At 36.5% G+C, this 26,338-nt stretch overlaps 1 protein-coding gene across 3 annotated transcripts in view; it reads right to left on the minus strand.

Annotated features, from left to right (window-relative positions):
* ATR (ATR serine/threonine kinase) overlaps positions 1-26,338 on the minus strand; it is a 107,697-nt gene that overhangs the window by 33,182 nt on the left and 48,177 nt on the right. For all 3 annotated transcript variants that reach the window (XR_004421517.1, XM_033092241.1, XM_033092251.1), the window contains 9 exons: positions 23,192-23,398; positions 22,043-22,156; positions 16,253-16,368; positions 10,976-11,096; positions 8,653-8,790; positions 6,750-6,960; positions 4,439-4,617; positions 1,780-1,944; positions 656-747 (listed from right to left, as the gene is read on the minus strand). Coding sequence is in view for 2 of the 3 variants with exons in the window: in XM_033092241.1 (XP_032948132.1) it covers positions 656-747; positions 1,780-1,944; positions 4,439-4,617; positions 6,750-6,960; positions 8,653-8,790; positions 10,976-11,096; positions 16,253-16,368; positions 22,043-22,156; positions 23,192-23,398 (1,343 nt within the window). In the remaining variant the exon portion in view is untranslated. The remainder of the gene's footprint in view (positions 1-655; positions 748-1,779; positions 1,945-4,438; positions 4,618-6,749; positions 6,961-8,652; positions 8,791-10,975; positions 11,097-16,252; positions 16,369-22,042; positions 22,157-23,191; positions 23,399-26,338) is intronic.

The following is a 26,338-nucleotide window of genomic DNA, read 5'->3' on the forward strand; positions in this document are numbered from 1 at the left end:
CCTTTCGACCAGCTCTCACTGGCCAGAAACGTCAGTTGGGGTCTGGTAAATACATTAAGCAATACGGCTTTCAGTTCTCAGAGCAAGGCATTTCAAGAGCAGAGCCAACCTCCACAATCAGTTTCCAAATTAGAAACGTGTGGCCTTAATATTTGCCACATGTAAGTGCTATCTGGGGGCAGGGGTCGGGGGGTATCATTTGGTTTGCTATAACAAACCCATTTTCTTTATTAAAGGAAGACTGCTTTCATTAGGGAAAAATAAAAAACACAGAATCTGGTGATATTCCATATGGAGTCACAAAGTTTCTCCCTCCCCAAAACAGAAAATAACTAATGCTGATAACCTAGGCATCATTAGAGCTTAGATCCCCTTTGGAAGTGCCTCTGTGAGCCTCATCAAGAGTAAGTGAGCTTTGGTCTTAAAGCAGATCTAATTCAAGGATGACTCTTTGGACAGAAGGTAAGTTTTTAAGTGTCAGATCAACTTACAAGAAAATAGGAAAAACTATTTTTTGGTGCTTATCTCCAATGCTTGAAAACATAAAAAAAATTTCATTACTTCAGTAAACATTATGTCAACCCAATTCATTAATTTATAAATTCCCCATTAAGATACAATAACAAAAGAAAATCGTTCTTTTAAAAAATATTACCTGTTAGCATGAACTCCATTAACCTGGGTGATTACAGTAGACAGCTGACCAAGACCCAACATGGACTTCACTACACCATGATAATGAATGATCTAAAGTTTTAAAAATATTTAAAATAACAATTGTCACTCAAATATATCTTGGGAACCAGTAACAGCTTAACCAATATTTATTTTTAAAAAAACCAAAACAATTTATCTCACTGAGCCTGCCCTTCTTAGTTTGGCCAATAGATTTCCTTGGCTAGATAACAGAGACCCGTACCACACATCTGAGTTTTTTTTTTTTTTTTTAAATACAGACAACCTTAAAAATCGCAGATTAATTGTATTTTTTTCTAGATTTGGTCTAATTTTTCGTTCAGATCAAATATATTTTATTTAAAGATTATTTGTCACATTAAAAAGGAATACTCAAGGTTACAATGTTAGTGTGGATTTGGAGCTTTAGAAACTAAAAAGTTAAATAGGATTATTTAGCAGTATTCTTTAAAATTGAAAACAAGATTGTGAAAAATAAAGGCCCTGGACACTGAGCTTCTGAGAAATGAACATGTCAAATATGACAAAAAGCACCACCCCAAGATTAGAGAGAATCTAAACCAACAATTATGAATGGATGATTCTAAGCCCCTTTCCTGTCCCAATAAACATAAGATATGTAACATAACCCCACTGGTAACTGTAACTCACTGATTCTATGGGATTATTTCAGATATATATTCCCATATGTTGGTAGGAGGCATGTGAAATCTGAAGAAGTTTCTTAGACTATAGAGAATCATTATTATTATTAAAAATTCATGTATGTCTTATACTTCTACTAGCAAACTAAAATTATATAAAGTTTAGAGTAATTGGACACACAGTTTACTACAAACATACTCCACAATAAATCTTATTCACTTGGGGGATTTCTAAGGTCACAGAAATTTGGCAGTGGAAAGGATCTTTGAGATCATCTAGCACAAGTCTTTTATTTTATCAATCAGGAAACTCCAGCTCAGACACAGTTCAGTATTTTCCGGACACACTGGGACACTGGGAGAGACGGTATTGAAATGAAGTTTTCCAGAGTTCCTAGTTTAGGGCTCTTCATTACATTGCCTTTATTTATTATCTTACCTGGTCTGGTTCTAGCTGAATAGCCCTGTCATAACAAGCAGTGGCATCCCTCAGTAAGCCAATGCTTTCATGTTCAAGGATCTGTTCTTTCAGAGATGGTTCTGCTTTTCGAATTGCACTCACTCCAGCCACTCCATCGGGTTCATGCATAGCAGCATATAATTTCTTTGTTCACCATTAAAAAACAATCACATGAAGGGAAAAATACAACTGAAATAAAACTATAAAACCACCAGTTTATGTGAAAAGGGCACATGATAATATTTTTCTCAAAGCAATAATAAGTTTTTCTTTCAAGGCAGACTCACAATAAAATTACAACTTTATTCCCAGCCATTCCATTACCACAACACTTATTCCACTTAAATACAAACCTACATTAGTAACTGTTATTGATAATAAGAGCAATAAAGAATCTCAAGGTTCTGAACTCTCTTCAAACCCAATTTATAAAAAATTCTGTTAAGTGTAATTTATAAGTGTTTCACTAAATTTTAAAACAAAAAAAAAATTAAACAACCATTTTAATATATTGATATTTAGATGCCTTCAAAAAACCCAAGACATCAAATTTGGATTCAAAGGAAATATTCAGGCTTAAGACAAAAACTTCAAAGATGACAGGGGAAAGGCTGGCATGATTTAGGAAATGAGAAGAGGGAGGGACGGGGGGGGGGGAAGGGGGAAGGGGGGGGAGAGAGAGAGAGAGAGAGAGAGAGGCCAGAGAGGGAGGGAAAGCAGAGTGTTTTTACTCTGTATTTATAGATAAGGAAGAACTAACAAAGGAGTGAGAGGAGAAACCAGACTAGTCTGAAGAAACCTGGAGAACGTGGTATCACAGGAGCCGTGGGAGAAAAGCAAATGTCTTACTAAGAAAGGAGTGGTCAGATGGTGCTGTGAGGTTAAGAAAATAAGGACTGGGAAACACTGTGTGGATCTGATAACATGAGGCAGCTGACTTTTTTGGCAAGAGCAGTGTCAGTGGAATGGAGAAAGAAGGCTTGTTGGAATGGGAAGAGTAAATGGGAAGTGAAAATAGGGAAGACAGACAATTCTTTTAAAAACTGCTGTGAAGGGAAACAGAGAGGTGGGAAGTACCCGAAGGAAAACCTAAGATCAATGAAATTTTAAAAATTTAAAAAAGAGATACCAGAGCATGTCTGTGTACTCTGTATACTCTGGTTAAGAAAGAGAAATTAATGGTACTAAAGAAAGCAGGAATATTTCAAGGAGTGAAATCCTTGAAATTGAATATACAAGTAGGACTTTTTGACAGGAAGGGATACTTCCTTAGGAACAACAGAAGAGAAGAAAAAGAATACGGCGTAGAAGCCAGTGTGTTTTCAGATTTGGCAGACATTTGGCTTCTATTTTCCTAACGACCAATGGAGTAAGACCATCAGTTGAGAGTCAGTGAGGTGGAGGTGAGAAATGTTCTAAGGTAAGGTAAGAGCCATCTTGAAGAGTGGGCGAGGGGCTTACTAGAGAAACCTAGAAGGACTGAAGGCATGTTAGAGTCCTGCTGATGTCTGAGATTATGAACTGAAAAGCACTTAAAAACCCCATCTGTGATTGTGTGATTTTTCTCTAGAATGTTCAGCTGCTTACATGCAGACACTAGGAAGAAAGAAGGTGAGTGTAGCCAGGGCTCGAGTTTTACAAAGTGAGTTACAACAGAGGGAGAACGACAAGGGACTTGAATGTCCTTGTAAAGGGAATGATTGAACAATGAACAAACAGACTCACAACTGGATAAGGAGGAAAGCCAAAACAGGAAAAGGCTAATATTTATCCAGAATACAAGTACTCATTTTTCCATTTTCCCACTACACTTTGCTTTTTGACCCGAAAAAAGCCCACCAATTTTGACCTCTTATTTAATCCCAGTGTATTAGCCCCACCTACCCCTAGTTTCCTGTCTTCCCCACAGTCACAATATTATCACCTAAACCGTTACTTCACCAGCGTTGTCATGGTTGACTCCTGTTCTAACGAGTCCATCCCTCTATTCACCTACCCCCAAATGCAGGCCCCCATTTCTCATGACACTAGTAATGGCCTGCTTGCCTTAAAGCACAGCCCTTTCAAACCCTTCCTCCATGACTGCCACAGGCAGTCAGCTGAAGTGTCATCTGACTAAAGCACTTCCCTGATTCAAATCCTCTAAGAATCTTGGGCAACTTAAAAGTCCTCTGTGATTTCCCTATACTCTGCCGGAAGCTCTATCTTTCCTCTGCCACTCCAAAACTAACACTTTCCTCTTTAGCACATATCCACTCTCTCCCAAATCCACAGGGATGCCTCTGAGTGGGATACCTTTTATCCTCCTTTTACCTGCCTATCATTCATTCATTTTTGAAGATCCAGCTCAGACAGCATCTTCAAGAAGCCCTTACTGACCCCTGCTCCCCACTCCCATCTCTCACCACACCCCACATATAAGATGAGTGAACTGGCCTTCCTCAGGGCATATCTACGTCCCTGTACTTAAGACATTACACCCAACTGATGCTTATCTCTCTCCACCAATCTATAAGCTTCTATTACAAAAATATCTAGTGCCTAGCACAGCATCTAAAACACTTGGTAAAATGAACAATAAAAACGTATTACACTGGCGATAAATACCATTATTAAGTTCACTATATTAATTTCAAACCTGTAAAAATCCGAGGTGCTCTTGAATATCTTGTCTCTTTTCTGTAATAAATGATTCAAAGTGCATGACAGCTCGTGTGTAGGCTTTGGAGCGAAAGGAAGCCACGGCCAGAGTGTCTTGAGGTATGAGGTCTAGAAAACGGCTTACACTCTGATAGTCTTCATAATCCACACTGGACACTAGGTTATAAAAAGATAATTCAGTAATTAAAGACTTAGAGGATGAAATTTGAAGTGTCGGTTTTAATTTCAACATATTTATTTTCAATTCAATTGATTTCACTAGCTGAATTAATCTAAACGTTTTAGGGTATCATATTTAGAATGTAGCTATCAACAAGCTGCTTGATCAGAGGATTCTTGCTCCAACTTCACCATTATTACTTATCTCGGACATTCATTTGAGTTTCTGTTTCCTCATAAATAAAAGGGAAGTGTTAGTATCTGCCTGGCCTTCCCTACAATGTTGTAGTGAGGATTAAATGTAAATTTTAGCAAATATTGAAAAGACAGAAACATGATAGAATAGATATAAAGATTAGTTAATTATATTGATAACCATAAAAAACACCGATAGAGTACAGCTTTTGGTAGGAAAAAAAACAGAATTATGGAAATAGACTTCTTTTTCATTTTAAAGTTTAGAATTCTTTAACAATCTATGTTTTTGCTGCATTGCCACATATACAATATCAACTATTACAATGGAAACTGAAAGTAAAAGTACCTTTGAGGTAAAATCACAAATATTTTAAAAGGGTAATTTTTTTCAAGAGTCTAAGAAAAGACGTAATTTGGAAACTTCTAAATGAGGACAGTCCAATTTGTGAATTCTTATTTAAAGCATATTAATTTTAATAATGATTCATAACAGTATGTAGCAAACAGGAAATATAAATTTCTCCAAAATTTAAACAATCAAGATAGTAAATTTAAAATAAATTATATTTAAAATAAGTCCCTTACTTCCATCAAAATTTGTAGACCATTTCAAATTATATTGAGGAATGTTAAAGGTTTGTACTTTTGAACCATAGCAAACATTCTTAAATGCTAGAATTTTCATTGCAATGTTAGTAGAAATGGTGATAACAGAGTTCATACTTGGTTTTATAATAACATTTTCACTTGCAGAAACAGGAACAAACATTTAAATGTTAAATTAATGGAAAAATATATTAGCCATATTCCAGGAAAAAAAACATTCCCCAAACAGATAATTAGTGCAAGCTCAAAATTTTTTAGAAAAATAAACTATTGTGCTTACCAAGAGGAAAGTATGTGCTTTCACAGGTATAAGAACAAGAGAGAGATGCTCAGAAACTGAGAACTGTGTAAGTGGAGACCTCTTTAAGAACTGTTAGTCAATTTTTTCAATTAACCTCAAAGCCTTGGGGGGAAAACATATAATGTCCATTAAAATGGCTGAGGTATACAGAAGCAGACAGATAATATACTTCATCTACTTGCTGCAAGAATGAAAAAAAAAAAAAAGTTTCAAAAATGTTAAAGAGAATCCATTACTATTTTTATTCTTCTCACCAAATACTTATACCATAGGGGCAGATGTCATTTTTAACGGCTAATAAGATTTCCCTTTTAATCACCTTAGTGGGAATTGTGATATCACAGGGAAAAAGAGCACAACAGTAGGTGCAGCAGGGTATAGTGTAGTAACACGTATTAGGCATTTTCTGGAGAGCTACTGGATAAAAAAAAACTACCCGAAACAGGTCAGAAAATGAATAAAAAATGTATGTGGGGAGCCGGGAGGAGGAGGAGGCCATGAAATTAAAATCTTTGAAATTTAAAACTTAAATGTGAAAAAGATTGCAGAGTATTTCACAAGTGAAAAAGGATAAGGAACAGTTCACTACATGTATATGTATGAGTATGTACATGTACACACACACACACACACATACTGAGGGGACATAGAGTAAATGCACACAATACACTGAGGTGACACAAAGTAAATATCAACAGTTAGGGGTAGGTTAGTAACAATAGTAACAGCGCATTTATTTCACACTTTACAATTCATATATTCATCATCTTCTTTAATACTCAATCTTCTAAGAGAGAAGAAAAATTAGGTTGTGTCTTGCCTAAAGCAATGAATGAGACCGAGAATTTAGAGAGGTTTTCTATCTATAAATCACTGCTTTTTCTCAGTGAAACGGCCACCTTAAGAAAAAGAATGGTATACAAGAAAACAGGTCTTTTAAAAGCTAAACCTTAAATTATAGAATTGATACAGAAAGGAGTTAATTGGTTAATAATTAAGAAAATAGAGAGAAGTTATGACTCACCCAATGAGTCTACCTTATCTCTGTTTGATTTGCTCTGTGGAAATTTCTCAGCATTCAGTGCCTGAAATTTGTGCCTCGCCCACTGTGTGAGATGGTCAAGCATGGAGAACACAGTCTGTGTGCTGAGTTGACAGAGATCAGATGCACTGTCTTGGGTACTTATGGTATGTTGATCATCATGCTTTAGAACTGCCATAATTTCTGCATAAACCTAAGAATTCATTTTATGGTTAGTAATATGTCTATATAATGTCATTTTACTACTATCTAACATATAAGACTAACCATTCTTAGGCAACAATTTTGAAAAGAAAAAACCCACAATGGATTAATAATAAATTATCTTTCTTATTAAGCCAATAAAAGGTTACCCTAAAAAAGAAAAGTCATAAAAGGAAGTACAAAAATATTTTAAAATTCTTCTCGATTATTCAATAAATGAAAATGAAACTATTGTTAACTACTAGTAAAACAACTTAAAACAATATCTCACACTATCCAAAGAAATCAATTTCAGAATAATTGAAGGGCTAAATGAAAAATCAAAAGGATTAAAAGAAAATGTAGGAAGTATGTTCATGACATAGGATTAAGAGAAGGCAAAACAAAAATGCTTAAAATTCCCAAGTTATAAAAGATTTATAAATTTGGAATTTACATTTAGAATCTCTCCATGGTAAAAGGCATAAACAAAAGTTAAAAAGAAAACTACTAACTAGGAAAGATTTTTGCAAGATATAACTGGCACAAACTGGTATTCAGAATATATGCAGAAATGCTACCAAATAATTAAAAGGGACACCCCCCCCACACACACACACACACACATACTAAATAAGTAGACGATGTGAACAGATGATTTACAGAAAACTAATCAAAATGGCCAATGAACATTACTAGTAATAATGAAGATGAAAATTAAAAATAAAATGTCCTTTTTTTTTTTTTTAATCCACCAAGTTGCCTAAAATTTAAATGTTTTAAAATATCAAGTGCTGGCAAGTGTATGGGAAATGGATACACTTGTGAACTGCTGGTAGGACTATAAATCAGTATAGCCAATTTTGCAGTCATTGATTTTAAATTATATACCATATAACCCAACAGTTTTGCTTTTTGGAATTTACTCTAGATACACATACACACTATCATAAGTAAGAACTGCCATGATGCTTACCATGATTTGTAAAAGCAAAACATTGGAAATAATCATTATTATGGCAATAGTTACATAAAATATGGTACAACTATAAAATGCAAGGATTATATTATGCCGCATTAATAAAACTGTGGTACACTGTCTCTCTCTCTCTATTAATTAATTAAAGAAAGCAAGTTGCAGAACAATACCTACAACAGGATATCATCACATAGAATAAAACAGAACCAAGTGCATTTAAAAAAAGGTCTGGAAAAATATACATCAAATTAGTAAGAGTGATGACCTCTGAGGATATGAGATTAGAAATGGAAGTCAAAGGGTACACTTTGATTTACTTGTATAATTTGCATTTTTACATTAAGAACATAGTAATATGCTATTATGCTATTAAAATAATCATTTTAAAGTGTTATATGTATGTGGTTACAAAATTAAACCTACGAAATACTATAAAATGAATAATAAAAATATTCTCCTACCTTAATCCACAGTACCATTCCCCAGGAAAAACCCCTATCAACACTTACTTATATATCTTTCTCAAAAGTTCTTATATATCTTTCTCAAAAGTGCATATTTGGGCATATATAATACGCGTTTTCTAACTTTCTACACTAAGCATTGTATCATTTTTTGGTAAATAAAAAGTTAAAGAGGATATTGTAAGCACTTAGACATGCACATACATAGCATACACTGGTCCACATTTCCCACTAATATCAAGTAAAATGCTCTTCTCACCTCCTGCTGATCTTCCTGATTACAACCCAACAGGACATACACTAGAATATGCGGAAGAAGATAGATGGTCACCTTGAAGTCATGCTTCATCATAATGCTACAGCAGGTGAAGATTTTACTGGCAAGATCATGCCGAACCTGTAAACTCAAATGGTTTAGGGAGAGTAAGCAGTTTTATACATTTTATTCTATTGATTAATACCAAAGAACAACACATGAGCTAATTTACCGCTGCAGTGGGCACTCTGTTACAGAGGCATGTGCACACAGCAGGAAGGTTTCAGATCGCTGCCTCTCTGGTAACTCAGTATCACCAAGCTTCCTCGACGGCTGAGACCTCTACAGGCAAAACAGTTACCTGGGCTGCCAACTACCTCAGCTTAAATTCGCTTCCTCTCTTGCAGTTCATTTTTAAATGCATCATGCTTTGTTACAGATTAATTTCCCTAATTACAGTATATTTTACTTAGCTAACATTAAATATAGTGTTTTAACAACTCAATACAAAAAAAATAAACAATCCAATTGAAAAATGGGCAGAGGACCTGAATAGACATTTCTCCAAAGAGGACATACAGATGGCCAATAGACATATGAAAAGATGGTCAGTGTCACTAATCATCAGAGAAATGCAAATAAAAAACCACAATGAGATACCACCTCACTCCAGTCAGAATGGTTATTATCAAAAAGTCAACAAACACGAGTTGGTGAGAATGTGGAAAAAAGGGAACCCTCGTGCACTGTTGGTGGGCCTGCAATCTGGTGCAGCCGCTATGGAAAACAGTATGGAGATCCCTCAAAAAACTAAAAATGGAACTACATTATGACCCAGCAATTCCACTTCCAGGTAGTTATCCGAGAAAATGAAAACACTAGTTCGAAAAGATATATGCACCCCTTTGTTCATTGCAGGATTAGTTACAATAGCCAAGATATGGAAGCAACCTAGGTGTCCATCAATAGATGAATGGATAAAGATCTATCCATTCATCTTTGTATATAGAATGGAATATTATGCAACAATAAAAAAAGAATGAAATTTTGTCATTTGTGACAACATGGTATTATGCTAAGTAAAATAAGTCAGACAGAGAAAGAGAAATAGAGAATGGTTTCGCTTATATGTGAATCTAAAAGCAAAAAAACAAAAACAGACTCAGAAACAGAGACCAAAGAGACAGTTACCAGAAGGGAGGGGGTGTAGGGATGGGAGAAAAGGGGAAGATGAATATAGTCAATAATATTGTGATAAGTTTACAGTGACAGATGATTACTAGAATTAGTGGGGTGATCATATCAGAATGTTGAATCACTATAGTGTACACCTGACACTAATATAAACAGTGTAAGATTGTATACCACCTATACTTCTGTACTTAAATTCAAAATACAAAAAGAAAGAAACTGGCTAAGATTAGTTCTTAAAGTTCTCATCAGAAGGGAAAAAATGTATGTGAGGTGACCGATGTTATCCAAACTTACTGCGGTAATCATTTTGCAATACATACACATATCAAAACACTATGTTGGACAACTGAAACTTGCACAATGTTATATGTCAATTATATCACACTAACTGAAAAAATAAGAAAACAAACAAAAAATTCCAGAGCTGGAAGTAATTAACAGTCTACATTTCACATAATACATTTTTAATATATTTATAAAAACTGAGATAAACTTTCTTAAAATTATCAGATATAAATTATTTTATTTTTAAATACTAATTAACAGAAATATGAGTTAAAAGCAAAGGCTGTGAATTTTAAATACGCCTTAAACATTTTCTTGGAACACAAAGTATCTTTTTGTTTGCCAGGCATATAAAAATTTCATATTAGAAAAATATCAGAAATACACCTCTATTTTACCATGAAATTTTATTTTTAAAAAAATATTTTTATTCTAGAGTAAGCTCAGATGATGTACCCTTTTTTAGAAGTAGTTACTAAAGCATAATATATCTTTTAATTACTTAATAAATCTTTTTATTATGTAATAAACTCTGATAAAGCATTTACTTCCTTTTAAACAGTGTTACTTAAAAACGTAAAACGAACGGAAATAATGTAATGGACATTTTACAAACACATTAAAACAATAGTAATTTGCTTGACAAAACAATTACCTTCTTACTAAGAAACATACTAGTATCAATAGAGGAATTGTTACTCTCTATTAGTAAACATTTTCTACAAAAATTTCTATCATTATCAGCACAAATATTTCAATCCCTGCTGAGCGTGCTATGCATTCAAATAAATGTTATTTCCTTTAGAATTTCTGTTCAGTTAACAAATTCTCAACAGAATTCTCTCACCTTTGTTATAAGATAACCAGCCCAAGATGCTGACCATTCTGCAAAGTTATTACCTAATTTACTTAAGTAAATTGGCTTCTTTACTCCAGACCAATCTGTTGACTTCTGAGAACTCTTGTACCTGTAATTTTGAAAATGTGTGTATTAAAAAATATATAAAAATATGTCTATCTGTTAAGAACTTTAGCAAAGAAAATTTAAGAAACAGTATCAACTCTTTCACTGACTACCCCACTACTGGTTTGCCTTTACTGAAATCTGGTTAAAGATACTACTTTTCCTATATCCTTCTTAATGGCAGGGTGAGAGGTCATTCTTACACGTGCCAAGTACTTCCAAGGATCTGCATCTGCTGCCTCCTCAACGCTCCTTTCAGATCCTTCAAACTCCCTTCTTCGAACTTTCCTTTGTGCTTCAAGCCACCCATGTATAGTGTTCTCTACTCCTCATTATTGGCATCTATCAAACTCACTGATTACCAAACTCATTTATAACTTTAGTATATGACCCAGTGTTTTCTTTCTTCCCTGAGTCTTATCATCTTGAGTGACTTCAATGTCTGGCTGGACCATCTAATCTAATTCAAAACTTCTCAATGACTTTCTCTTCTACTTCTTTACCAGGACTCCCCTTGACAATACAAAGAAACTTTGTCACTTCCAAAGTGAACTATTTAGAAAACTTACTCTATATAGGGCCATCCGTAGTTTCCCAAATTTATATTTCTTTCTCCCAGTTACTCTAACGCATCTGTTCTCTCTCATCTTTTGACCCTGCTAAACTCTCCCGATTTATAATACCTTCCTTTCATTAGCTCTTTCCCTAACCAGCTTGGTCTCCACGGTCCTTCACTTTAATCACTCTCTTGGTGATATCCTCTACCCATTCCATTGCCACTGTCTTTACCAGCTGTACCAATGTGCCAACCTCCCCACCTTGGATTCATCTGAAAAGTCTGCCTTCTAAATATATGGTGATGGACCTAGTGTTAATTCCATTGGAGTGTGAGTTTTTTTGTAGGGTAGAAGGAAGCCTACCCAGCAAACTAGTAGATCCAAAAATTGAAAAAAAGCTGAAGACAAAAATACAAGCATGATGTCATATTTGATGTCACTTTCGGTTCTTTTACCCAGAAGGCTTATGTGGTGACTTAGTTTGGAAAGCTTTTCAGCTTCCAGCCCTTGAATGTGAAATGTCGTTGGCATGTCTGGCAGTAGTCTCTTGAATGTGAATGTGAATGTGAAATGTCGTTGGCATGTCTGGCAGTAGTCTCATTCACTCCTCAATAAACAACATTGAAATACAAAAAAAGTTGGTGTAAAAAATAAATAAATAAATAAATAAATAAATAAATAAATAAATAAATAAATAAATAAATAAATATATGGTGATGGAAAGAGAACTGACTCTGGCTGGCGAACACACGATGTGATATGTAGATGATGTAATACAGAATTGTACACCTGAAATCTATGTAACTACTAACAATTGTCACCCCAATAAATTTTAAGTAAAAAAAAAAAAAGTTTGCCTTCACTGAAATGATATCCAGGCCATTGCACTGACAACAGAAAATCACTTAATTGCTTATGAGATCAGTACTACATATTCTTAGTCTTTAACCCCACTGGACCTTTCCTTATTACTTCTCCCTTCAGGTTTCCACAGCAGCTATTCCAAATCATCACTTTCCTCCTATCACCTATCCCAACTCCATTGTCACTTCCACCAATAATCTCATTTTCCATATTTCACATTTCCTGGGAAAAAACAAAAACCATTGCTTGCCATAATCACATCTGTAAACTTAGCTGAGAGTTATGTTCATCATTTTATCTTCCCCGACTACAAAGAAAAGGACTATACTCCCTCTGGGTCTCCCATTAGGGGTATGGCAACCATTCGGGATGCTCCTCAGGGTCCTACTGCATCACCCACCAATTCTCTCTTCCTTAACTTCAACATGATCCTTTCCATTTGCTCCTCAGCACTAACATTTAAACATGTTCAAATCACTCTCATTTTACAACTACATGTCTGTAGCGGTGTTGTTTTTTTTTTGAGGGTAGTGGGTTCCCTGTCAATCACCAATTAAGGTTAGAAAATGACAAACATAACAAATGCCCTGAGTAGAGACCTCAGCAAACATTATGTATTTCACCACATTCTAAATTTCTAAAAATTGAAAAGCCCAAGAATCTCTCAACTAACCATCACTCTTTTGAATCATTATAAACATAATTCTCTAGATGATTTTACCAAGTGTTATGGTGAACTTAGCTAAAAAACTGTTGATATTATGGTACAACCCAGTTTCTAGCTGCAACCTAATGTTTTTTCCTAAAATTATTTCTATGGCAACTTTGAATTGTAGTTAATTTTTCTAGTTCTAAAAATCAAATCTCCCAAACACAGCCATCCTTTAATCCAAGTTTGTGATTGTATATAAACAGCCCAACTGAAAAAAAATAAATAAAGGTGAGTATAGGCAACAAAAACAGAGATATACTTTTAGAAAATTCTTTATTTCCCCCAGGACCTCTGAAGCAAATATCAAGCAGTCCAAGCTATAAAACCGACCTATTGGCTAACCTGCTATCCTGGTGTTTCGTACAGAAGCTTTCAAACAAAAGTGCATCAACTCCATTAATATTATCTATTGACCTCTTCTTTTTATTTATTTATTTATTTATTTTTAAGGTTTTTTTTTGGGGGGGGGAAGGGGACCAGGACTTTACTGGGGAACAGTGTGTACTTCCAGGACTTTTTTTTTTTCCCAAGTCAAGTTGTTGTCCTTTCAATCCTAGTTGTAAAGGGTGCCATTCAGCTTCAAGTTGTTGTCCTTTCAGTCTTAGTTGTGGAGGGTGCAGCTCAGCTCCACGTCCAGCTGCCATTGCTAGTTGCAGGGGGCGCTGCCCACCATCCCTTGTGGGACTTGAGAAGTTCAACTGGCAACCTTGTGGTTGAGAGCCCACTGGCCCATATGGGGATCGAACCGGCGGCCTTCGGAGTTAGGAGCACGGAGCTCTAACCGCCTGAGCCACCAGACCGGCCCTGACCTCTTATTTTTATGAGGCGACAATTTCAGTGAGCAGATCCCAGCCACATAAAGCTCGTAACTTCCACCACTGAGGGACCATCTGAGAGGTTCCTTTAAGTTCTCAAATATAAAAGTGGAAGAATCATAAGAATTCTCATTGTGACATATCACCTCACCCCAGTTAGGAAAGCTATCATCAACAAGACAAATAGTAACAAGTGTTGGAGAGGCTGTGGAGAAAAAGGAACCCTCATACACTGTTGGTGGGAACGCAGATTGGTGCAGCCGCTATGGAAGGCAGTGTGGAGGTGCCTCAAAAAATTACGAATAGAATTACCTATGACCCAGCAATCCCTCTTCTGGGTATCTACCAAAAAAATCTGACAACATTTATCCATAAAGATGTATGTGCTCCAATGTTCACTGCAGCTTTATTTACGGTGGCCAAGACATGGAAACCACCAAAGTGTTCTTCGATAGACGACTGGATAAAGAAGTTGTGGTATATATACACAATGGAATACTATTCTGCCATAACAAAAGATGAAATAGTACCATTTGTGACAACATGGATGGATCTTGAGATTATAATGCTAAGCGAAATAAGTCAGACAGAAAAAGTAGAGAATCATATGATTTCACTCATATGTGGTATATAAAACTGAAAACAACAAAAGAACAAGATAAAAAAATGAAGAAACAAAAACTCATAGACACAGACAATAGTTCAGTGGTTACCAGAGGATAAGAGGGGAGGAGGGTGGTAGACGAGAGTAAAGAGGATTCAATATATGGTGATGGAAAGAACTGACTCTGGGTGGTGAACACACAATGTGATATACAAATGATGTATTACAGAACTGTACACCTGAAACCTATGTAACTTTATTAACCACTGTCACCCCAATAAACTTTAATCACAAAAAAAAAGAATTCTCATTTCTTTGCTAAGACTACTCTAATAAATCACCACTTAAATATCGCTTCTTATGAAAGAATAACAAGTAGGCAAACAATGCTGGCTTCTTATGAAAAGTTAAATTGAATAGCAAGTAGGCCAAAATGTGGGCTTCTACTTCATATGAAGTAGGCAATAGCCACCCTACCCCTCATAAAAAAAAAAAAAGCAAAGAATGTATTTAACCAGCTGAAACTGAATAATTATTTACTATTGAGTATTAATTAAATGGTAAGCACTCTACTAGGTATGTTTTAATGTTATCTTCTTTATTCCTAACAATGATCATTCAAGGGAAGTAAGGCTATCCACATTTTCCGGATGAGAAACTTGAGACTTGGAAATGTTAAGTAACTTGCCCAAGTCTTTAGAGCAAGCAAATGCAGAGCCAAGATTCAAATTTAGGTCTATGTGACTCCAAAGGCTATGAACTTTCCACGAGGTCACAGAAACTCTTAATCATCAATCCATAGGTGCTATAAAATATAAATAAATGAAGAAGAGTGGGATCCTCAAAAAAGAAAAACCAAATTTTAATTATAGACTTTTACTTTATATTAATAAATTATGTCTTTAAATAATGCTGTTCATAAGAAATAAAATGATGTTTAAAAGGTTTCCAAATATAAAAAGGTAGATAACAAATAAGTATGCATACTTAAGGGCTTTTATAAAGAATGTTACTACTAGTCTAGGCATGGTACTAAGGCTCAAAGAAGTAAATTTATCCAAGGTCACATATCTAATCAGCATGTGACCTAGAGTACCTAAAATTACAGTTTCTCAATAGAAATCCTTTATAATTTATGTATTTCAATCAGTCCTAAGTTATCAAAATGGAAAAAAATATTACAAAATATTTTTTTAGAAGTAGAGGAAGAAAATCTCTTCAGGAGGAAAAATTGGCTAAGGTTGAAAATCTCTTATCTCCAACTGGGGTTACTAAAGGCTTTGAAACTAGCCTGAAATTGTTAAATTTCTATGTTAATTACATTTATCAAAAGCTTCAATTCATACTCAAAGGAGATTCTTTCAAAGTAGTGACAGTTCAATTAAAAAAGTCAATCCTTTTAGCCTCAAATAAATTTGTCTAAATACTTACAGAATTTAACCAATGAGTAAACTGTACCTCTCATTTTGACAAAATTATAAGCATAAATCACAGGGAAAATACATATTAGAACATACTAAAAATACTTTGAATGCTAGAAAATTTAATAAAATAAATTTTGTAAAGCTAAAACAATTTTATGAAACTAGTTTTAATAAGTCTACCGACCTGGTATTTAGATGAGGTTCCAATATTTCCCGAACATGCTCAGGGAATCTCCTCCACAACTGGTGACCTGGGCTGCCGGTCTGCATCTCTCTACAGTCATAAATAGAAAGTAATTCCTACAAACACATTATTTCATATTTGTAAATCCACAATGAAGTAGGTAAAGCTTTCATCAACATTCATCAACATTCTACACATTATAGTTATAAAAATACATAGAAAAATAAACAGAATTCTAAAATTTGGGGGTTGTGAACTTGTTTAGGACATTTATTTCAATGCTTAGAATCATTTAGGTGACAAGGTCACAAAGCTGTCGTAGTACCTAAACACGCAGTTTGTGTTCTATATGTAATATGTATCGAAATATAAGATTAAGAGCTATTTGGAAGAAAAATTGAAATTTTCTGTATTTGCAGAAGCATAATTCTTAGAAGTTGATCTTTTTTGAATTTTAATGAAAGCAACTACAAATCCAAAATAGCTCAATAATTCAAGATATCTCCAATTCTAGATATAAGATACTGAGCTTAAAATTTTGAAAATAAGATGCAAATGTTAAAGACCAATTTACTACTCAAGACCAAGAATTAAATGATTATTTTACTTTCCTGAAAATAAAACAAATGGGGTTTTATAAATGAAGAAAAAAATGTTTGTTTTTAACATTAATTTTCAAAACAAGATAACCTGTTAGGGTGTTACACATTCCATCACTTATTATCGTTCTTTCCAATTCCACTGAAAATGTCTATATGCAATAGATACCTACTTACAAAATACAAGCACTGTCTAGCAAAACATGTACTTCATACTTGTATTTCATATTTTTAAATAAAAGTAAGGTAGCATATCATACGTTCAAATACAGAAGTATCCCAAACTCATCCTCATTAACTTTGAAGTCTTATTAAAATGTTACTTGAAGCCAGCCTTGTCTGGTGTTTGGCAAAGTTGCTCTCGCTTAACAGGAGCCCTCTGCATCAACCTCCAGACGGACTCAGTTGATCAGCAATTCCCTAACTTTTGTTTCGGGACCACTTACACTCTTAAAAACACTAATACATTCACAAATGTGGACCTTGCTTCATATTTCATTGAGAAAACAGAAGCAATCAGAAGAGACCTCTACCGCTTCCATTCTCCTATCTACCCAGCTCAGCAATACTGGTATCAGGGCCACATGCTCTGCTTTCTCACTTGTTACTACAGATGAATTCTTTTTGCCATTAATTAAGGTTACCCCTTCCACTTCTACACTATATTCTACATCTCTTTACAACTTAAAATAGTATTACATCATTTCTCTCCTACATCATCACTTTTCTCCTTTCTGCTGAATTGTTCCAAAACAACATTTTATTTCCCATCTTTATTCCTTATTCCATAGCTACCATTTCTATTCTTCGGCAACACGCCTCAAGAGTTTCTGTAATTTTTCTAATTCCTCTCTTCCCATGTGTTCTTACAGATATTCTAATAGGCTTCCTATACGCCACTGAAACCGCTCTTGTCCAAGTCACCAAGGACTTTTATATTACCACAGCCAATGGTCAATTCTCAACCCTTAACTTATTATACTTATTACTTATTCCCTCTTCCCACTGACCGCTCATTGTCCAGGTCTTAACTACTAGAACCTGTTTACCTATACTCCCTTCCCTCTCTTGATTGTCTCATCCAGACTAAGTTTTAAGCACCACCTCAACAACAAAAATCTACAAATATTTATCTGTAACCCAGACCTATCACCATGAATGCCAGACCTGAACAACTAACAAAACAAAGAAACTTTTAAATGAAAAAACAAAACAAAACAAAAAAAAAACCCACAACATGAAGGAAAGCGATGAAAGAGAAACTGGAAAAATATTTATTACATGCATGATAGACAGAGTTAATTTCCATTATACCTAAATAGGTCTTAAATAGCAACAAAAAATAGACCATTACCAAGAGAAAAATGGGAAAAGATCTAGAGAAAAGTCACACCAAAAAGCAATAAATATGTAAAAGATGTTATACCTCTCTCATAATTAAATGCACATTAAAATAAAATACCATTTTCATCTGTCACATTGGCAAAGATTTAAAATTTTGATTAAAGAAAGATTTGTTAAGGGCATATAAACTGGTGAAACTTGTTTTTATTAAATGTATACTCTGGGATGTCACCAATGGCGGCGTGAGGTGAGCCTCTTGAAATCTACCCTGGAATTTATAACAAATTGAACAGCTATAACTCCACAAAGGACTCCCTGTGCAGCAGACAGGCAAGACGAAGAGGTTCACTACTGAATTCACCTAAAGGTGGGCAAATTCCACAAGCGGGGGAGGAGTGAAGGGAGAAGTGCGAAGACGGGGCCCGCGCAGGCGCAGGACACAAACCTAGCTCAGTGCTCCGAGCTCGCTGCATCCTGGAACTGCCGCAGCTGCAGGAGAGGGAAGAACTTGGACTGCTAGGGCTCTGTTTATGGCCCACAGGGCTGAGGGGACAGCATATAACACGGCTGAACCCAACGCTCACGGCAGAGACCTCGGAGCAAAGACTGAGGGAAGAAGGCTGAAAACAGTGATTTAAGCCCTCACTGTAGAGCAGAGAACAGAAAGAAGCCTTAGGCACTGAGACTAGCCGACCCCTCCCTACCTTACCAGAGCTCGCCCCGCCCCCACCTGCCGGGTGCTAGAAGCGGAACAGTTGCAGTGTCAGATCAAAAGAACAGAATATTTACTGTTCTGAGAACTGTGGACTGCAGACACAGATTCGCAACCCAACTAGTTCCAGCAAAGGGGAAGGAGCTGTGGATCTCTGATGAATACAGATGCAAAAATCCTAAACAAAATTCTAGCAAATCAAATGCAACAATGCATTAAAAAGATTATTCATCACGACCAAGTGGGGTTCATCCTAGGGGCACAAGGATGGTTCAACATATGCAAATCCATCAATGTGATACATCACATAGACAAAATAAAGGACAAAAATCATATGATTATATCAATTGATGCAGAAAAGGCGTTTGACAAGATACAACACCCATTTATGATTAAAACACTTAATAAAATAGGTATACAAGGAAAATACCTTAACATAATAAAGGCCACATATGACAAACCCTCAGCTAATCTCATAATTAACGGTGAAAAACTGAAGCCCTTTGCTCTACGTTCAGGAACACGACAGGGTTGTCCCCTATCACCTCTGCTTTTCAACATAGTGTTGGAAGTCCTTGCCAGAGCAATCAGGCAAGACAAAGAAATCCAAATTGGGAATGAAGAAGTTAAATTGTCACTCTTTGCAGATGACATGATGCTATATATAGAAAACCCTAAAAACTGCACTAAAAAACTATTAGAAACAATCAACAAATACAGTAAAGTTGCTGGCTACAAAATCAACGTACAAAAGTCCATTGCATTCCTATATACTAACAATGAAATCTCAGAAAAAGAAATTTAAAAACTAATTCCTTTTGCAATTGCAACAAAAAGAATAAAATACCTAGGAATAAACTTAACCAAGAATGTGAAAGACCTATATGCTGAAAACTATAAGACATTTTTAAAAGAAATTGAAGACACAAAGAAATGGAAAGACATTCCGTGCTCACGCATTGGAAGAATCAACATAGTTAAAATGGCTGTATTACCCAAAGAAATATACAAATTTAATGCAATCCCCATCAAAATCCCAACGGCATTTTTTAAAGAAATAGAACATGAAATCATCAGATTTGTACAGAACCACAAAAGACCCCGAATAGCCAAAGCAATCTTAAGAAAAAAGAACAACGCTGGTGGTTTCACACTCCCTGACTTTTACTTGTACTACAGGGCAACAATAATCAAAACAGCATGGTATTGGCAGAAAAACAGACACATAGACCAATGGAATAGAATTGAGAACCCAAAAATAAAACCACATAAATATGGACAGATAATTTTTCACAAAGAAGCAAAAAACATACAATGGAGAAAAGACAGCCTCTTCAATGAATGGTGCTGGCAGAATTGGAAAGCCACGTGCAAAAGAATGAAACTGGACTGCTATCTGTCACCACATACCAAAAATAATTCAAAATGGATCAAAGACCTAAGCAGAAGACCTGAAACAATAAACTGCATAGAAGAAAACATAAGTACTAAACTTATGGACCTTGGGTTCAAAGAGCATTTTATGAATTTGACTCCAAAGGCAAGGGAAGTAAAAGCTAAAATAAGTGAATGGGACTATATCAAACTTAAAAGCTTCTGCACAGCAAAAGAAACCATCGACAAAATAAAGAGGCAACCAACTGAATGGGAGAAGAGTTTTGCAAACAGCGCCTCCGATAAGTGGCTAATATCCAAAATATACAAGGAACTCATGCAACTCAACAACAAAAAAGCAACCCATTTGAAAAATGGGCAGAGAACCTGAAGAGACATTTCTCCAAAGAGAACATACAAATGGCAAACAGACATATGAAAAAATGCTCAACATCACTAATCATCAGAGAAATGCAAATAAAAACCACAATGAGATATCACCTCACCCCAGTCAGAATGGCTATCATCAACAAGACAAATAGTAACAAGTGTTGGAGAGACTGTGGAGAAAAAGGAAGCCTCATACGCTGTTGGCGGGAATGCAGACTGGTGCAGCTGTTATGGAAGGCAGTGTGAAGGTTCCTCAAAAAATTACGAATAGAATTACCATATGACCCAGCAATCCCTCTCCTGGGTATCTACCCAAAAAATCTGAAAACATCTACAGATAAAGACACGTGTGCTCCAATGTTCATTGCAGCTTTGTTTACGGTGGCCAAGACATGGAAACAACTAAAATGTCCTTCGATAGATGAATGGATAAAGAAGTTGTGGTATATATAAACAATGGAATATTATTCGGCGGTAAGAAAAGATGATATAGGAACATTTGTGACAACATGGATGGATCTTGAGATTATACTGTTAAGCAAAATAAGCCAGACAGAAAAAATAGAGAATCATATGATTTCACTGATATGTGGTATATAAATCAAAAACAACAAAAGAACAAGACAAACATGAGAAACAAAAACTCATAGACACAGAGAATAGCTCAGTGGTTACCAGAGGGTATGGGGGGTGGGGGGTGGGAGATGAGGGTAAAGGGGATCAAATATATGGTGATGGAAGGAGAACTGACTCTGGGTGGAGAACACACAATGTGATTTATAGATGACATAATATAGAATTGTACACCTGAAATCTATGTAACTTTACTAACAATCGTCACCCCAATAAATGTTAATTAAAAAAAAGAAAGTATGCTCTGATGTGCTCTGAGACATATTTTAATTTCTGAGTATTTATACTATTGATATTTACTCAAGTGCTCAGAAATATAAGTATGTTCTCTAATTCATTTTTTAATAAAAGCAAAGAAAATTAAACACAACCTAAATGTGTTAAATAAATTTCTTAAATAAAATGTATATTTATATTGAATATTAAGTTACTGAAAAAAATGAATTGTACTGACATGGAAAATTCCCCGAGATAGACTATGAAACACAAAAGAAAATCAAGCTACAGAACATCATAAGTAATATAATCCCCTTGTTTGGTGGAGAAAACATACATATTTAAATATACATAAATAATGTTCAAAGTACCTATAATAAGTCTCAAATTTTTATCATGAACTTGTATTACTTTGATAATGAAAATGAGAGTTAAAACACTAAGAGTTTCCAAAGTATAGAATTTACAGCTTTCGTACTAGAACCCGATAACATAAAGCCAGTAATGACTGTGAACTCTTACCTGAATGGCATAAGCAGCTGAGTCTTGAGCTCGGCTATTATCTGCATATGCAAGGTAAGCTCTTGTTAGTTCCATCAATAATCCATAGGCAAAGCTTGAATCTTCTACTCCAGTCTCAACAAAAACAAGAAAAAAATTCAAGGATACTTTGTATAAATTTTTCTAAACCATACTCTGCCTTCCATTGTGAATTTAACTTAATTGCCTAAGTGAAGTTAACTTAGAAAAGGAAAGGACAGTAAGATTCAAATTAAGTTTGGTACCAAGGCTAAAGTATAATCTGTAGCTAAGAAGCCAAATCTAAGGTTTTTAAGGCTATTTATAAAGTATATTAGAATCATTCAACTTTTGTATAGCTCCAATAATTTTCATTTTTTGTTTTTTAACTCTTAGAAAATTATATATATCTCATTTCCTAAATAGCATTCTGTGGAACACTGGTCACTTGAGAAGCTCTGAGAAATAATTTTAACATAACCTTCTCTTGGAGATTCATAATGTGCACCAGTACAGAGGATGCAAAAAAAATGTATACACATTTTAAGAAAGGAAAAAACTGGATTAATTGTAATACTCAACGCATACCGGTAACAAAAGATGAATACAAGTCACATTTGATTTCTGCAATTACAAGAGATGCTCCAAGTGGTTACCATCAGCATCCAGCCACTTTTGATTACTGCTTGAGCATAGATACAGTAACATCTCTTAAAATGCGTACACATTTTTTTGGCATCTCCGGTCATTAAAAGTTCTGTTTAATTTTGTTTTACAGGATTTCCAAACTCATTTGATCAAAGAAACTTTATACACACACTATTAAAACACCCTGGGAAATTAGTTTCCCATGAAAACACTTAGCAATAGTGTTTAAATAGTAATATTTAAATAATTAAGTTTTAAATATTTGTCAAAAATAGGTTAGGAAGCTTATTTAAAAGAACACAGCAAACTAGACTGGGCTCAAACTTCACTGTTTTAGGCTAAAAATATCTACAACAGGATTAAAAAATAAACTCAGAAATTACCTATCTTGTCTAGTTTAGATCAAGTTCCACTAAGGATAAGCTGAATAGCTCTTTATAAATGGAACAGAAACCCCAATAGGGCAGAGAACTCTCCTCGTCATTCCAAATTACCATTACTTACCACAAATGTAAAATCTTTTCCTTGGGTTTCAGTTGTTGAGAAATCTAGTCGACCTGGATCTATTGCCCCCAGCTCCCCTAAGCATTCCCCACAGAGCAGCCGAGCTTGAGAGTTTGCATCTTGGCAACCTTTCAAAAGCACTGTCACCAACTGTGAGATAATGGGTTCCACTGTTTCACTATCTGTTGCATATTTTATCAGTTTTTCCTAAAATAAAAAGAGAAAAAGTTTATATATAACTTCTACAAACTAGTATATTTTCCTAATTAGAAAGCTCAAAAATGTTAAGAAATATCTGACATAAATAATGACAAAATTAAATTCCCATATCTGCACTCTGTTCACCTAGTTTTTGATGAGTTCACAAAATGTTCCATAGTCTTAGAATCCTTAAGTGTGTCTGAAAGTTTTAATCATTAATTCTTTAAACAAACAGCTACAGGTACAGAGTATTATTACTTCAGCATACAAAAAGAAGTAATACATAATTCTTACTCCAACGAGTTCACATTCTAATGGGAAAATACACATGTAAACAAATAATTATCATATAATATGTACAATAACAAAAACATTTACAAGGTAAAGAAGCAATGAAGAAGATGAAAAAGAACTGAGGATAGTCAACAGATACTTTAGTAAATATATCAAGGAGGAACAGCTATCACTTAAAACAAGACTGAAAAGTATATAAAAAACTACTAGAGAAGGAGAAAAAGATAGGGGAAAGGGAAATTATTTAAAAATAAAAGAGGTAAGAAGAAAGAGGTAGCCTTAATGAAAAATACAGTGGTTCAAATAATCTTTTTTTATCTGCCTCCTGAGGATGCTGTAATGAAAACCTGTTAAGAAAGAGACTACTGGGGCTGGCTCGGCGGCTCAGGCAGTTAGAGCTCCATGCTCCTAACTCCGAAAGCTGCCACTTCCATTCCCACATGGGCCAGTGGGCTCTGAACCACAAGGTTGCCAGTTCGACTCCCACAAGGGATGGTGGGCTCCGTCCCCTGCAACTAGCAAGGCAACTGGACCTGGAGCTGAGCTGCGCCCTCCACAACTAAGACTGAAAGGACAACAACTTGACTTGGAAAAAAGTCCTGGAAGTACACACTGTTCCCCAATAAAGTCCTGTTCCCCTTTCCCAATAAAATCTTTAAAAAAAAAAAAAAAAAGACTACTCTCAAGCCAGTTAAGATTTAGATATTATACTTGTGTGACCACTTTAGAACTACTTCATTTATGTAACTTCCTTTCTAGTAAAAGTAAAGCATATAGGAGCACAGGTGATGCTGAGCTAGCACCTCACAGAATACATCCACTCTACATCTATACTTAAAGCAAATCCTCCTGAGAGACAACTGAGCCAACTGGTCAGCCTCTGCACAGCAAGCAAGACAGCGGCCACATAGAGAGAAGGCTGGGGAACCAGGAGAGCTCTCCGGGAACAGAGGGAACAACCCAGGACGGGAGGAATGGGTAAGCACCATTGTTTACACTTGCCCCGCCCCTGGACCCGAGCAGGAGCCCCATCCAGGTTCTCTGGTCCACCTGCAGGGGCGCGAAGCCTGCTCCACCTGCCCCTACTGGAGCCAGACCCAGCAGAAAGGAGAGTGTGCACACAGGGCCCCTCCACCTGGAGACGGATCCAGTAGGTGCAGCAGGGTGTTGCTTCCCGCTCCCACTGGGCTGCGCACACATGGGGCTCCGCCACCTGAAGAGAGTGCGGAGCCAACAAAACACCGCAGTATCCGCCTGCAGGGCTATCCTGTCCAGAGAAGTGCAGACAGTGGGGTGCTACTGTGTGCTCATGTGGGACTCTCCCTCTTAGAAAGAGTGGGGAGCTAACAAAACACTGCGGTACCCACACACGGGACGGGCGGGTCCAGAGGAAGTGCGGAGATAGTGGGGCACTGCTGCATGCGCAGGTGGAGCTGCCCAGAAAAAGGCCAATGCGGAGTCAGAAAAACTCTGCAGCACCCACATGCCAGACTGCCCTGTACGGAGTGAATGGGGTGCTGCTGTGCCCCACCTGGAGAGTTGAGAATTACCCAAGTACAGCTGTGCACGCACGTGAGGCTGCCCACCCTCACAAAGGGTGGGGATGGACAGACACACAGAGGAGCCCCGCTCAGAGCCTACCCTGACTGCAGACAAAGCAGCAGGACACACAGGAAGGGCTGCCAGGCCGGGGTGAGGGGTTCCATTGGGCACCGGCGCGGGAGGGGGGGCGGAGCGATTCCACTGGGAGAGGAGCAGAAATAGCAAAGCACAGAGGTGCACGTGCACGCAAGGCTGCCCTAACCAGAGAAAGAGCCGCACTAACAGAACGTTGAGAACAGGCAGGCAGAGTGGAGCCGCCCACACCCTGCTGTGACAGGATAATTTCTGCAGCGGGGCACTAGCGTGTAGGGAGGGGCAAGGCTGAGCGCCCAAGGCCCTGTACTGCCTGGAACCGGAGCATAACTAGCAAAGTGCTGAGGTGCCACACACAGGCCCACCCCAAACAGAGAAGGGGAGGAGCAGGTGGGGCGCTGAGAATGCAAAGCAACCCTGCCCAGCCCCAGCTCTGGCCACAGGGCGTTAAAGCAACAGAGCAAGCCCAAAGCACAGAGTAGCCTAGACTAGAAGTGCAAGGAAGCACGCACACACGAGGCCACCCTCCATGGAACCCACTCCTGGCCAGGTGACACACCAGGCACAGCTCCTACTACAAGAAGCCTGCCAAAACTATTCAACACACAGCCTACTCAGAAATCACTCTTTCAAGACTAGGGGAGAGAGCTATCCTGTCCAACTGGTAGGAATAAACACAGCAAGTCAAACAAGGTGGGGAGACAGAGACTATACCCCAAATGAAGTAGTAAGAAAAAACTCCAGAGAAAAAAACCCTAATGAAACTGAGATAAGTAATCTGCCTGATAAAGAATTCAAAGAAAGTCATAAGGATGCTCAACAAACTTTAGAGGACTCAGAGAACACTTCAACAAAGACAGAAAATGGAATAAAGAACCAATAAGAGGGGTGGCCGGTTAGCACAGTTGGTTAGAACCTGATGCTGATAACACCAAGGTTGCTGGTTCTATCCCCGTATGGGCCACTGTGAGCTGTGCCCTCCTTGAAAAAAAAAAAAATTTTTTTTTAAATGTTAGA

Source organism: Rhinolophus ferrumequinum, chromosome 2 (genome assembly GCF_004115265.2).
Source record: "Rhinolophus ferrumequinum isolate MPI-CBG mRhiFer1 chromosome 2, mRhiFer1_v1.p, whole genome shotgun sequence".
NCBI classification, from domain to species: Eukaryota; Metazoa; Chordata; class Mammalia; order Chiroptera; family Rhinolophidae; genus Rhinolophus; species Rhinolophus ferrumequinum.